Source organism: Dermacentor silvarum, chromosome 5, assembly GCF_013339745.2.
Source record: "Dermacentor silvarum isolate Dsil-2018 chromosome 5, BIME_Dsil_1.4, whole genome shotgun sequence".
Taxonomy (NCBI): Eukaryota; Metazoa; Arthropoda; class Arachnida; order Ixodida; family Ixodidae; genus Dermacentor; species Dermacentor silvarum.
In genome coordinates this window covers 64,390,738-64,406,001 of record NC_051158.1, presented here as the reverse complement: position 1 = coordinate 64,406,001, position 15,264 = coordinate 64,390,738, and the positions used below count along the sequence as shown (strand labels likewise).

At 40.3% G+C, this 15,264-nt stretch overlaps 2 protein-coding genes across 2 annotated transcripts in view; both read left to right on the top strand.

Annotated features, from left to right (window-relative positions):
• The window catches only part of LOC125945701 (uncharacterized), a 46,155-nt gene extending 31,694 nt beyond the window's left edge, over positions 1 to 14,461 (top strand). Inside the window, exon 5 of the mRNA XM_049667946.1 lies at positions 14,304 to 14,461. Within this exon, the coding sequence (XP_049523903.1) occupies positions 14,304 to 14,461 (158 nt within the window). The remainder of the gene's footprint in view (positions 1 to 14,303) is intronic.
• Positions 14,462 to 15,110: 649 nt separating this feature from the next.
• LOC119454145 (axoneme-associated protein mst101(2)-like) overlaps positions 15,111 to 15,264 on the top strand; it is a 101,282-nt gene continuing 101,128 nt past the window's right edge. Inside the window, exon 1 of the mRNA XM_049667945.1 lies at positions 15,111 to 15,198. Coding sequence (XP_049523902.1) covers positions 15,126 to 15,198 — 73 coding nt within the window. The 5' untranslated portion in view covers positions 15,111 to 15,125. The remainder of the gene's footprint in view (positions 15,199 to 15,264) is intronic.

Below are 15,264 nucleotides of genomic sequence, written 5' to 3'. Positions count from 1 at the left end.
ACCATGTGATTCCACAAAAACCGCAGAATGCAATGCGAAGGGACAAGAATGCAAGCTTATCAACAACAAACCGACGTGCTTTGGTGAGTACCATTTCGAAACACTTTTCATTGGTTATACTAGTTTTTTTATCTGTCCGTATGAGTATCTGCCACATCACATTTTGCTAGAAGTGTCGCCAATTCGCTGCTGTTGCTATGATTTCAGTACAGCTCATATTTCCCCAAACCAGAAAGAGTTCGGTGACGAGAACAAAAATGAAAATGCTAGCTATACAGCGCAAATAGTGAATTGTAAAAGACAGTGTCGCAACATACAGTGGTAAATTTTAGTTTCAGTTTTATTCATAATTATTCACATTCTCATGGAGTAGCGCAAAACTTCGCATGTTCGCACAATTGTTATGCGCACGTAAAATGAACCCTTCACGTTTGAGCTTCCATAGAAAACCATATAATTATTGTTTCGTTCATTAGTTCCAGAAAAGCCGCCACAACCATGTGATTCCACAAAAACCGCAGAATGCAATGCGAAGGGACAAGAATGCAAGCTTATCAACAACAAACCGACGTGCTTTGGTGAGTACCATTTCGAAACACTTTTCATTGGTTATACTAGTTTTTTTATCTGTCCGTATGAGTATCTGCCACATCACATTTTGCTAGAAGTGTCGCCAATTCGCTGCTGTTGCTATGATTTCAGTACAGCTCATATTTCCCCAAACCAGAAAGAGTTCGGTGACGAGAACAAAAATGAAAATGCTAGCTATACAGCGCAAATAGTGAATTGTAAAAGACAGTGTCGCAACATACAGTGGTAAATTTTAGTTTCAGTTTTATTCATAATTATTCACATTCTCATGGAGTAGCGCAAAACTTCGCATGTTCGCACAATTGTTATGCGCACGTAAAATGAACCCTTCACGTACGAGCTTCCATAGGAAAACCATATAATTATTGTTTCGTTCATTAGTTCCAGAAAAGCCGCCACAACCATGTGATTCCACAAAAACCGCAGAATGCAATGCGAAGGGACAAGAATGCAAGCTTATCAACAACAAACCGACGTGCTTTGGTGAGTACCATTTCGAAACACTTTTCATTGGTTATACTAGTTTTTTTTATCTGTCCGTATGAGTATCTGCCACATCACATTTTGCTAGAAGTGTCGCCAATTCGCTGCTGTTGCTATGATTTCAGTACAGCTCATATTTCCCCAAACCAGAAAGAGTTCGGTGACGAGAACAAAAATGAAAATGCTAGCTATACAGCGCAAATAGTGAATTGTAAAAGACAGTGTCGCAACATACAGTGGTAAATTTTAGTTTCAGTTTTATTCATAATTATTCACATTCTCATGGAGTAGCGCAAAACTTCGCATGTTCGCACAATTGTTATGCGCACGTAAAATGAACCCTTCACGTATGAGCTTCCATAGGAAAACCATATAATTATTGTTTCGTTCATTAGTTCCAGAAAAGCCGCCACAACCATGTGATTCCACAAAAACCGCAGAATGCAATGCGAAGGGACAAGAATGCAAGCTTATCAACAACAAACCGACGTGCTTTGGTGAGTACCATTTCGAAACACTTTTCATTGGTTATACTAGTTTTTTTTATCTGTCCGTATGAGTATCTGCCACATCACATTTTGCTAGAAGTGTCGCCAATTCGCTGCTGTTGCTATGATTTCAGTACAGCTCATATTTCCCCAAACCAGAAAGAGTTCGGTGACGAGAACAAAAATGAAAATGCTAGCTATACAGCGCAAATAGTGAATTGTAAAAGACAGTGTCGCAACATACAGTGGTAAATTTTAGTTTCAGTTTTATTCATAATTATTCACATTCTCATGGAGTAGCGCAAAACTTCGCATGTTCGCACAATTGTTATGCGCACGTAAAATGAACCCTTCACGTTTGAGCTTCCATAGAAAACCATATAATTATTGTTTCGTTCATTAGTTCCAGAAAAGCCGCCACAACCATGTGATTCCACAAAAACCGCAGAATGCAATGCGAAGGGACAAGAATGCAAGCTTATCAACAACAAACCGACGTGCTTTGGTGAGTACCATTTCGAAACACTTTTCATTGGTTATACTAGTTTTTTTATCTGTCCGTATGAGTATCTGCCACATCACATTTTGCTAGAAGTGTCGCCAATTCGCTGCTGTTGCTATGATTTCAGTACAGCTCATATTTCCCCAAACCAGAAAGAGTTCGGTGACGAGAACAAAAATGAAAATGCTAGCTATACAGCGCAAATAGTGAATTGTAAAAGACAGTGTCGCAACATACAGTGGTAAATTTTAGTTTCAGTTTTATTCATAATTATTCACATTCTCATGGAGTAGCGCAAAACTTCGCATGTTCGCACAATTGTTATGCGCACGTAAAATGAACCCTTCACGTATGAGCTTCCATAGGAAAACCATATAATTATTGTTTCGTTCATTAGTTCCAGAAAAGCCGCCACAACCATGTGATTCCACAAAAACCGCAGAATGCAATGCGAAGGGACAAGAATGCAAGCTTATCAACAACAAACCGACGTGCTTTGGTGAGTACCATTTCGAAACACTTTTCATTGGTTATACTAGTTTTTTTTATCTGTCCGTATGAGTATCTGCCACATCACATTTTGCTAGAAGTGTCGCCAATTCGCTGCTGTTGCTATGATTTCAGTACAGCTCATATTTCCCCAAACCAGAAAGAGTTCGGTGACGAGAACAAAAATGAAAATGCTAGCTATACAGCGCAAATAGTGAATTGTAAAAGACAGTGTCGCAACATACAGTGGTAAATTTTAGTTTCAGTTTTATTCATAATTATTCACATTCTCATGGAGTAGCGCAAAACTTCGCATGTTCGCACAATTGTTATGCGCACGTAAAATGAACCCTTCACGTTTGAGCTTCCATAAGAAAACCACATAATTATTGTTTCGTTCATTAGTTCCAGAAAAGCCGCCACAACCATGTGATTCCACAAAAACCGCAGAATGCAATGCGAAGGGACAAGAATGCAAGCTTATCAACAACAAACCGACGTGCTTTGGTGAGTACCATTTCGAAACACTTTTCATTGGTTATACTAGTTTTTTTATCTGTCCGTATGAGTATCTGCCACATCACATTTTGCTAGAAGTGTCGCCAATTCGCTGCTGTTGCTATGATTTCAGTACAGCTCATATTTCCCCAAACCAGAAAGAGTTCGGTGACGAGAACAAAAATGAAAATGCTAGCTATACAGCGCAAATAGTGAATTGTAAAAGACAGTGTCGCAACATACAGTGGTAAATTTTAGTTTCAGTTTTATTCATAATTATTCACATTCTCATGGAGTAGCGCAAAACTTCGCATGTTCGCACAATTGTTATGCGCACGTAAAATGAACCCTTCACGTTTGAGCTTCCATAGAAAACCACATAATTATTGTTTCGTTCATTAGTTCCAGAAAAGCCGCCACAACCATGTGATTCCACAAAAACCGCAGAATGCAATGCGAAGGGACAAGAATGCAAGCTTATCAACAACAAACCGACGTGCTTTGGTGAGTACCATTTCGAAACACTTTTCATTGGTTATACTAGTTTTTTTTATCTGTCCGTATGAGTATCTGCCACATCACATTTTGCTAGAAGTGTCGCCAATTCGCTGCTGTTGCTATGATTTCAGTACAGCTCATATTTCCCCAAACCAGAAAGAGTTCGGTGACGAGAACAAAAATGAAAATGCTAGCTATACAGCGCAAATAGTGAATTGTAAAAGACAGTGTCGCAACATACAGTGGTAAATTTTAGTTTCAGTTTTATTCATAATTATTCACATTCTCATGGAGTAGCGCAAAACTTCGCATGTTCGCACAATTGTTATGCGCACGTAAAATGAACCCTTCACGTATGAGCTTCCATAGGAAAACCATATAATTATTGTTTCGTTCATTAGTTCCAGAAAAGCCGCCACAACCATGTGATTCCACAAAAACCGCAGAATGCAATGCGAAGGGACAAGAATGCAAGCTTATCAACAACAAACCGACGTGCTTTGGTGAGTACCATTTCGAAACACTTTTCATTGGTTATACTAGTTTTTTTTATCTGTCCGTATGAGTATCTGCCACATCACATTTTGCTAGAAGTGTCGCCAATTCGCTGCTGTTGCTATGATTTCAGTACAGCTCATATTTCCCCAAACCAGAAAGAGTTCGGTGACGAGAACAAAAATGAAAATGCTAGCTATACAGCGCAAATAGTGAATTGTAAAAGACAGTGTCGCAACATACAGTGGTAAATTTTAGTTTCAGTTTTATTCATAATTATTCACATTCTCATGGAGTAGCGCAAAACTTCGCATGTTCGCACAATTGTTATGCGCACGTAAAATGAACCCTTCACGTATGAGCTTCCATAGAAAACCACATAATTATTGTTTCGTTCATTAGTTCCAGAAAAGCCGCCACAACCATGTGATTCCACAAAAACCGCAGAATGCAATGCGAAGGGACAAGAATGCAAGCTTATCAACAACAAACCGACGTGCTTTGGTGAGTACCATTTCGAAACACTTTTCATTGGTTATACTAGTTTTTTTTATCTGTCCGTATGAGTATCTGCCACATCACATTTTGCTAGAAGTGTCGCCAATTCGCTGCTGTTGCTATGATTTCAGTACAGCTCATATTTCCCCAAACCAGAAAGAGTTCGGTGACGAGAACAAAAATGAAAATGCTAGCTATACAGCGCAAATAGTGAATTGTAAAAGACAGTGTCGCAACATACAGTGGTAAATTTTAGTTTCAGTTTTATTCATAATTATTCACATTCTCATGGAGTAGCGCAAAACTTCGCATGTTCGCACAATTGTTATGCGCACGTAAAATGAACCCTTCACGTTTGAGCTTCCATAGAAAACCACATAATTATTGTTTCGTTCATTAGTTCCAGAAAAGCCGCCACAACCATGTGATTCCACAAAAACCGCAGAATGCAATGCGAAGGGACAAGAATGCAAGCTTATCAACAACAAACCGACGTGCTTTGGTGAGTACCATTTCGAAACACTTTTCATTGGTTATACTAGTTTTTTTTATCTGTCCGTATGAGTATCTGCCACATCACATTTTGCTAGAAGTGTCGCCAATTCGCTGCTGTTGCTATGATTTCAGTACAGCTCATATTTCCCCAAACCAGAAAGAGTTCGGTGACGAGAACAAAAATGAAAATGCTAGCTATACAGCGCAAATAGTGAATTGTAAAAGACAGTGTCGCAACATACAGTGGTAAATTTTAGTTTCAGTTTTATTCATAATTATTCACATTCTCATGGAGTAGCGCAAAACTTCGCATGTTCGCACAATTGTTATGCGCACGTAAAATGAACCCTTCACGTATGAGCTTCCATAGGAAAACCATATAATTATTGTTTCGTTCATTAGTTCCAGAAAAGCCGCCACAACCATGTGATTCCACAAAAACCGCAGAATGCAATGCGAAGGGACAAGAATGCAAGCTTATCAACAACAAACCGACGTGCTTTGGTGAGTACCATTTCGAAACACTTTTCATTGGTTATACTAGTTTTTTTTATCTGTCCGTATGAGTATCTGCCACATCACATTTTGCTAGAAGTGTCGCCAATTCGCTGCTGTTGCTATGATTTCAGTACAGCTCATATTTCCCCAAACCAGAAAGAGTTCGGTGACGAGAACAAAAATGAAAATGCTAGCTATACAGCGCAAATAGTGAATTGTAAAAGACAGTGTCGCAACATACAGTGGTAAATTTTAGTTTCAGTTTTATTCATAATTATTCACATTCTCATGGAGTAGCGCAAAACTTCGCATGTTCGCACAATTGTTATGCGCACGTAAAATGAACCCTTCACGTATGAGCTTCCATAGGAAAACCATATAATTATTGTTTCGTTCATTAGTTCCAGAAAAGCCGCCACAACCATGTGATTCCACAAAAACCGCAGAATGCAATGCGAAGGGACAAGAATGCAAGCTTATCAACAACAAACCGACGTGCTTTGGTGAGTACCATTTCGAAACACTTTTCATTGGTTATACTAGTTTTTTTTATCTGTCCGTATGAGTATCTGCCACATCACATTTTGCTAGAAGTGTCGCCAATTCGCTGCTGTTGCTATGATTTCAGTACAGCTCATATTTCCCCAAACCAGAAAGAGTTCGGTGACGAGAACAAAAATGAAAATGCTAGCTATACAGCGCAAATAGTGAATTGTAAAAGACAGTGTCGCAACATACAGTGGTAAATTTTAGTTTCAGTTTTATTCATAATTATTCACATTCTCATGGAGTAGCGCAAAACTTCGCATGTTCGCACAATTGTTATGCGCACGTAAAATGAACCCTTCACGTATGAGCTTCCATAGGAAAACCATATAATTATTGTTTCGTTCATTAGTTCCAGAAAAGCCGCCACAACCATGTGATTCCACAAAAACCGCAGAATGCAATGCGAAGGGACAAGAATGCAAGCTTATCAACAACAAACCGACGTGCTTTGGTGAGTACCATTTCGAAACACTTTTCATTGGTTATACTAGTTTTTTTTATCTGTCCGTATGAGTATCTGCCACATCACATTTTGCTAGAAGTGTCGCCAATTCGCTGCTGTTGCTATGATTTCAGTACAGCTCATATTTCCCCAAACCAGAAAGAGTTCGGTGACGAGAACAAAAATGAAAATGCTAGCTATACAGCGCAAATAGTGAATTGTAAAAGACAGTGTCGCAACATACAGTGGTAAATTTTAGTTTCAGTTTTATTCATAATTATTCACATTCTCATGGAGTAGCGCAAAACTTCGCATGTTCGCACAATTGTTATGCGCACGTAAAATGAACCCTTCACGTATGAGCTTCCATAGGAAAACCATATAATTATTGTTTCGTTCATTAGTTCCAGAAAAGCCGCCACAACCATGTGATTCCACAAAAACCGCAGAATGCAATGCGAAGGGACAAGAATGCAAGCTTATCAACAACAAACCGACGTGCTTTGGTGAGTACCATTTCGAAACACTTTTCATTGGTTATACTAGTTTTTTTATCTGTCCGTATGAGTATCTGCCACATCACATTTTGCTAGAAGTGTCGCCAATTCGCTGCTGTTGCTATGATTTCAGTACAGCTCATATTTCCCCAAACCAGAAAGAGTTCGGTGACGAGAACAAAAATGAAAATGCTAGCTATACAGCGCAAATAGTGAATTGTAAAAGACAGTGTCGCAACATACAGTGGTAAATTTTAGTTTCAGTTTTATTCATAATTATTCACATTCTCATGGAGTAGCGCAAAACTTCGCATGTTCGCACAATTGTTATGCGCACGTAAAATGAACCCTTCACGTATGAGCTTCCATAGGAAAACCATATAATTATTGTTTCGTTCATTAGTTCCAGAAAAGCCGCCACAACCATGTGATTCCACAAAAACCGCAGAATGCAATGCGAAGGGACAAGAATGCAAGCTTATCAACAACAAACCGACGTGCTTTGGTGAGTACCATTTCGAAACACTTTTCATTGGTTATACTAGTTTTTTTATCTGTCCGTATGAGTATCTGCCACATCACATTTTGCTAGAAGTGTCGCCAATTCGCTGCTGTTGCTATGATTTCAGTACAGCTCATATTTCCCCAAACCAGAAAGAGTTCGGTGACGAGAACAAAAATGAAAATGCTAGCTATACAGCGCAAATAGTGAATTGTAAAAGACAGTGTCGCAACATACAGTGGTAAATTTTAGTTTCAGTTTTATTCATAATTATTCACATTCTCATGGAGTAGCGCAAAACTTCGCATGTTCGCACAATTGTTATGCGCACGTAAAATGAACCCTTCACGTATGAGCTTCCATAGGAAAACCATATAATTATTGTTTCGTTCATTAGTTCCAGAAAAGCCGCCACAACCATGTGATTCCACAAAAACCGCAGAATGCAATGCGAAGGGACAAGAATGCAAGCTTATCAACAACAAACCGACGTGCTTTGGTGAGTACCATTTCGAAACACTTTTCATTGGTTATACTAGTTTTTTTTATCTGTCCGTATGAGTATCTGCCACATCACATTTTGCTAGAAGTGTCGCCAATTCGCTGCTGTTGCTATGATTTCAGTACAGCTCATATTTCCCCAAACCAGAAAGAGTTCGGTGACGAGAACAAAAATGAAAATGCTAGCTATACAGCGCAAATAGTGAATTGTAAAAGACAGTGTCGCAACATACAGTGGTAAATTTTAGTTTCAGTTTTATTCATAATTATTCACATTCTCATGGAGTAGCGCAAAACTTCGCATGTTCGCACAATTGTTATGCGCACGTAAAATGAACCCTTCACGTATGAGCTTCCATAGAAAACCATATAATTATTGTTTCGTTCATTAGTTCCAGAAAAGCCGCCACAACCATGTGATTCCACAAAAACCGCAGAATGCAATGCGAAGGGACAAGAATGCAAGCTTATCAACAACAAACCGACGTGCTTTGGTGAGTACCATTTCGAAACACTTTTCATTGGTTATACTAGTTTTTTTAATCTGTCCGTATGAGTATCTGCCACATCACATTTTGCTAGAAGTGTCGCCAATTCGGTGCTGTTGCTATGATTTCAGTACAGCTCATATTTCCCCAAACCAGAAAGAGTTCGGTGACGAGAACAAAAATGAAAATGCTAGCTATACAGCGCAAATAGTGAATTGTAAAAGACAGTGTCGCAACATACAGTGGTAAATTTTAGTTTCAGTTTTATTCATAATTATTCACATTCTCATGGAGTAGCGCAAAACTTCGCATGTTCGCACAATTGTTATGCGCACGTAAAATGAACCCTTCACGTATGAGCTTCCATAGGAAAACCATATAATTATTGTTTCGTTCATTAGTTCCAGAAAAGCCGCCACAACCATGTGATTCCACAAAAACCGCAGAATGCAATGCGAAGGGACAAGAATGCAAGCTTATCAACAACAAACCGACGTGCTTTGGTGAGTACCATTTCGAAACACTTTTCATTGGTTATACTAGTTTTTTTTATCTGTCCGTATGAGTATCTGCCACATCACATTTTGCTAGAAGTGTCGCCAATTCGCTGCTGTTGCTATGATTTCAGTACAGCTCATATTTCCCCAAACCAGAAAGAGTTCGGTGACGAGAACAAAAATGAAAATGCTAGCTATACAGCGCAAATAGTGAATTGTAAAAGACAGTGTCGCAACATACAGTGGTAAATTTTAGTTTCAGTTTTATTCATAATTATTCACATTCTCATGGAGTAGCGCAAAACTTCGCATGTTCGCACAATTGTTATGCGCACGTAAAATGAACCCTTCACGTATGAGCTTCCATAGGAAAACCATATAATTATTGTTTCGTTCATTAGTTCCAGAAAAGCCGCCACAACCATGTGATTCCACAAAAACCGCAGAATGCAATGCGAAGGGACAAGAATGCAAGCTTATCAACAACAAACCGACGTGCTTTGGTGAGTACCATTTCGAAACACTTTTCATTGGTTATACTAGTTTTTTTATCTGTCCGTATGAGTATCTGCCACATCACATTTTGCTAGAAGTGTCGCCAATTCGCTGCTGTTGCTATGATTTCAGTACAGCTCATATTTCCCCAAACCAGAAAGAGTTCGGTGACGAGAACAAAAATGAAAATGCTAGCTATACAGCGCAAATTGTGAATTGTAAAAGACAGTGTCGCAACATACAGTGGTAAATTTTAGTTTCAGTTTTATTCATAATTATTCACATTCTCATGGAGTAGCGCAAAACTTCGCAAGTTCGCACAATTGTTATGCGCACGTAAAATGAACCCTTCATGTATGAGCTTCCATAGGAAAACCATATAATTATTGTTTCGTTCATTAGTTCCAGAAAAGCCGCCACAACCATGTGATTCCACAAAAACCGAAGAATGCCATGCGAAGGGACAAGAATGCAAGCTTATCAACTACAAACCGACGTGCTTTGGTGAGCACCATTTCGAAACACTTTTCATTGGTTATACTAGTTTTTTTTATCTGTCCGTATGAGTATCTGCCTCATCACATTTTGCTTGAAGTGTCGCCAATTCGGCCAATTCCACGCTCAAGGGACAATCTTCGGATTCACCTGTTGTTTCGATAGACAGGTGGTCTTTTCATTAGCATGGGGGCTGGCGTTCTTGCTACTAGGAAAGACTCGCGCCATCGGATGAACCATATCCAGCAGTTTTACCCATGTGTGCCAAATTTTACCGAGAATACGGTACAGCGCGAGCAAAAAGTGCACTTATGTTACGCAGTTGTTACACACACACACGCACATACAGACATACGTGCGTGCGTGCATGCATGCATGCGTGCGTGCGTGCATACGTACGTACGTACGTACATACATACATACATACATACATACATACATACATACATACATACATACCTACCTACATACATACATACATAGATACATACATACATACATACGTATGTACGTACGTACCTACATACATTACGTACGTACGTACGTACGTAGTACGTACATACATACATACATACATACATACGTACATACGTACGCACGTACATACATACGTATATACGTACGCACGTACATACGTACTTACGTACATACGTACATACGTACATACATACGTACATACACACATACATACATACGTACGTACACACGTACATACATACGTACATACATACATACCTACATACATACATACATACATCCATACATACATAATACATACATACATACATACATACATACATACATACATACATACATACATGCATACATGCATGCATGCATGCATGCATGCATGCATGCCTGCATACATACATACATACATACATACATACATACATCATACATAACATACATACATACATACCTACTACATACATACATAATACATACATACATACATACATACATACATACATACATACATACATACATACATACATACATACATACATACATACATACATACATACATACATACATACATACATACATACATACATACATACATACATACATACATACATACATACATACATACATACATACATACATACATACATACATACATACATACATACATACATACATACATACATACATACATACATACATACATACATACATACATACATACATACATACATACATACATACATACATACATACATACATACATACATACATACATACATACATACATACATACATACATACATACATACATACATACATACATACATACATACATACATACATACATACAGCCCCAGCAAAGTCCGTGAGGTACCCTAAAAATGCTAACGAATTAATAGCATTTGTTCAATCAGAGACGTCTTCAGCCTGTGTGAAGAGGATCCAGCACTCCTGTGGCCTTTACTGCGCTTCGGGCCCATTGTATCAACTGTTTCTGGTCGTTCGGGTCCCGGCTGGTCAGCACGGCCTCCCACTGCTCAGGTGTAGGGTTAGGGATCTTAGGGAGGCTGCTTTTACATTGGGACAATCCCAGGTGATACGAAATAGGGAGACACACTCATTAAATGGGGGCCGTTTTGTTGGAGCAAAGTGCGGGCTGCATTGCGGTATAATGTGCCTAAGTGGGTTCACGCCTTCGTCTGCAGTTGTCTCAAAGTCGCTGCTTCTTTTCTCCTGTCGGGATTACCATGCGCACCCATGCCTCGCCTCATCGTCCTATAGCTTTCCGGACAGGAAAGTATACCGACCTCGCCATGTTGAAAGGAAGCGCACACAAGATTGACGACGATTATTGTTGTAACTCTAGGAAGAAGGTTAGGTCTTAAACAACTTACATTTTTTGAACTGCGCTTACTAAGGTATTTGTTACTGTAGCTACTGCTGCCTTTGTCCAGAAGGATCGACATTGTACCCGGGAAACAAATCACTGTACTTGGCTAGTCCTGTTTATCGAACAAATGTCGGCAGGTTGACTGCGCGAGTGCTTTTCCATAAACAACAACGTGCCTGCTCACTAGACAAACGTTCACTGTAGAACTGCATGGCAGTACGCGCGATGCTGTAGTGCTGTTGGGTACATCGTCAGAAACAAGAAGCCAAAGGCGAATGCAAAGCTGAGCACAGAAAAGTACAAAAATGTCATTCGTGCTGGCTAAAGAATACTCATTGGTTTAAGGACTTAGAAACAACAGCACAACTTTGCCATCCGGCTTACACTTTGAAATTTTCCTACGAAGTTTCAAGAAGTTTCTAGAATTTTTTTTTCAAATTTGGGCTTTTTGGTTTCTCAGTATTCAGCGTTTATACATGGTACGAAAAATACTTCTAATGAATCCTTAATGCATCTGTCATAAATAACTGGAAAAGGCATTGCTTTAACAGCTGATTAAAAGCAACTACATGTCTTCACTTGATGTACCAGATTTGTTGTCCGTGTCACATTGTTTACGCCAGTGTTTTCTGTTTTTCAAAAAATGTATTTGCCTGTATTTTGTAATGTTTTTATACTTCCATGAGTATATCGCATCGCATAAGGTCATTATGCCCCGCGCGGGGGTTTTAAAGTGTCCACTAATTATGGCGAGAACAATAAATTTCCACAGCTGTATGGCTTGCATACTTTTGTTTTCTTTTTTTTTCATGTCATCTGATTAAGGCTATAAATTCGGTGCAAAATGCGTAGCGCATGTATAGGAAAACTATACGTATTTTCATGTATATTTTGCATAAACAGGTGTTCCACTAGTTCCGTTCTTTTTTGCTTGCAGACCAAAATCAAAAGGAGTGCAACGAAAAAGATCAAGAAAACTGCAAGACAATGGGAAGAAAATGCGACTTTTCCAGCGGGGCTGCAATGTGTGTCGGTACGTCTCTGTTGCTGTTTTAAATGTCATTTTTCAAGGCGACAGTTTCCCAAGGATTCCTGACTTTTACGCTTAAAGTGCTATCTGCCGTAGCACCTTCACAGTACCAGGTTCCCGCCCGTGTACAGATTGCCTACGCCCTGAACACTTTAACCTTTGTAACGATACGCATATTTTCATATTTTTATTAGTAAGCGACGTTTTATACTGCGAATAGCGACAATTAGCACGTAGGCTTGAAAGTTTGCGTTATTTGTCGTTTAGTTCTGAAAGTAGCGCCCACGTTAAGAATTTCTGCAGGCGCAGTATGCGCTCAATTTCAGTGGCAGGCATGTTATACATGGCTGTTGCTTCGAGTTTTGTAAACTTAGACCACACTTCCCTTTAGTGTAATATTTAGGTCAAACTTCCCTTATTTAGGACATAGATGTTGCCATTAATTAGGGCATAAACGTACCGCCTATATCCGTAAAAATGTGAAAGTGTCCCCCAGTCTTTCGATTGCTGGACGACCCTCTCATCTGTCGGTGAGCAGCTTCGGTGAGCAGCCTACGACCAGCTTTTATAAGATTACCGACTGCATGCGGTATCAGAGCAAAGGCTGGAACCTAGATATGCACCCCGGCAGTGTTCGAATATCCAACCTGTACACGTGAACAACGTAGAGTTGTACCGTTTTAATGGCTGCGGTCACAAACTGCTGGGAAATTCAATGTTTTCTCAGATCCCGCATTCCGCAATCTTTTGACACCGACTGTACCCTTACGTGTACCACAGCTAAGTGGTTCAACTGGTAAATAAGAAACAAAGTACTTACTCTTGACCACGCATCCACCAAAGCATGTGGCTGAAAGTGGAGGTTAGTACGGCCTTCGCTCCACCCCACTGTTTTCTTTTTATTGCAATAGCAATTATATGGACACTTCATGCGGATTTCTGCCGTCGGCGTCGCCTTCGCCGCCGTGAGGTTCCGTATAAAGTCCAAGCGCGATAAAATCGTCGCCGCGCGCCGTATGTGCGAGTGAAAGCACGCGGGGGACGCGCGCTTTCACGGAGAGCAAACGACTTCTTCCGTCGCCCGAAGGCCGTGGGCACGGTGGTGGCCGTGGGGGTATGGGAGAGAGTAAGGGAGGGAAAGGGAGTGGTGGTGGCGACGCTGTGCTGCGGCACCAATTGAGTATCTTGCAACCAGGCGCAAGGGGAACTGGCGACTCAATCTCCCACGCGAAAGGAGGAAAGCGGGAAGGCAGCGCAGGAGGGAGGGTAGGGGGGAAGAGAGTACTTTCTCCTTTATTCTTGGCTCGTATGCAATACCATCGACAGCGCCCTAGAGCACTGTCAAGGTGCGCTTCACACATGACTGGTAAAAACCGAGTGCTCGGACCACATTCGGCTGGTCCTTTCACAGCGCTGCGCTCCAGCTCAGAGCACTCGGAGGCGGCCTCATCTTCGAACAGGTGCAGCCTGACCGAGATTCACCAGAATTCCGTTCACGTGGCTCCTCCGATTGCACTGGGAGCAGTTGAACCTTCGGCTAGCTCAGGGTTTCCGGACACAAACGTATAGGGAGGAAATAGTATTTAACTGAGCTAGTTAGTTCATAGCTGAGACTAGTTTTGAACAGCTGAACAAAAGTAATGTATTTCAGTTCAGCTGTATTTGTATTTGTATTTCTATTTCAGTTGTTTGTATTTGTATTTCTTTGTATTTTTGTATTTGTACTTCTATTTCTATTTTTACAACTACAATTACAAATTTATATTTTCAGTTCAGCTACTCAAAAATCGTTTATAGGGAGGGCTCCGCATCGCTGCAAACCGAATTGGAGGAACCAGTCGGCTGTACCACGAGCCACTACACGTGATCTACGACGCATGCGCACACTCAGAGCTTGCCTTGACCACAATACGTTCACCGTCATTGTCTTTTAGCTTCGATTGGCCGACCGATCGCCCGCCCTCTTCCGCCGATTAGGCTCCCTAATTGTTGGCTCACTTGATGGAACGACTGCCTCGAAAATGTGATGGTGCTAAGTTGAATCCGTTGGCCAGGACGAAGTTTTCTTCAACGCTGAACCTTTATCACCGATTATATCCTGTATGAGTTGCGTTGAATAGCTTAAGCTGCCTTCTCCTGCAATAGTGGCAATAAAAGTTAATTTTATTTTCTAGCAAATCTTTATGCAATACCCTTTTTTTTACTGACAGATCAAAACAGAACATGGTGCAATATGGAGGAGAAAAAAACTTGTAAGGTAATGGGAAAACAATGCGACTTCTCCGCAGGGACTGCGTTCTGCATTGGTAAGCAATTGAGGAAGCTGCAACCTGCGCTGCTGTGCAGTTTTTTTTTTTTTTGTCTGCGAGCGT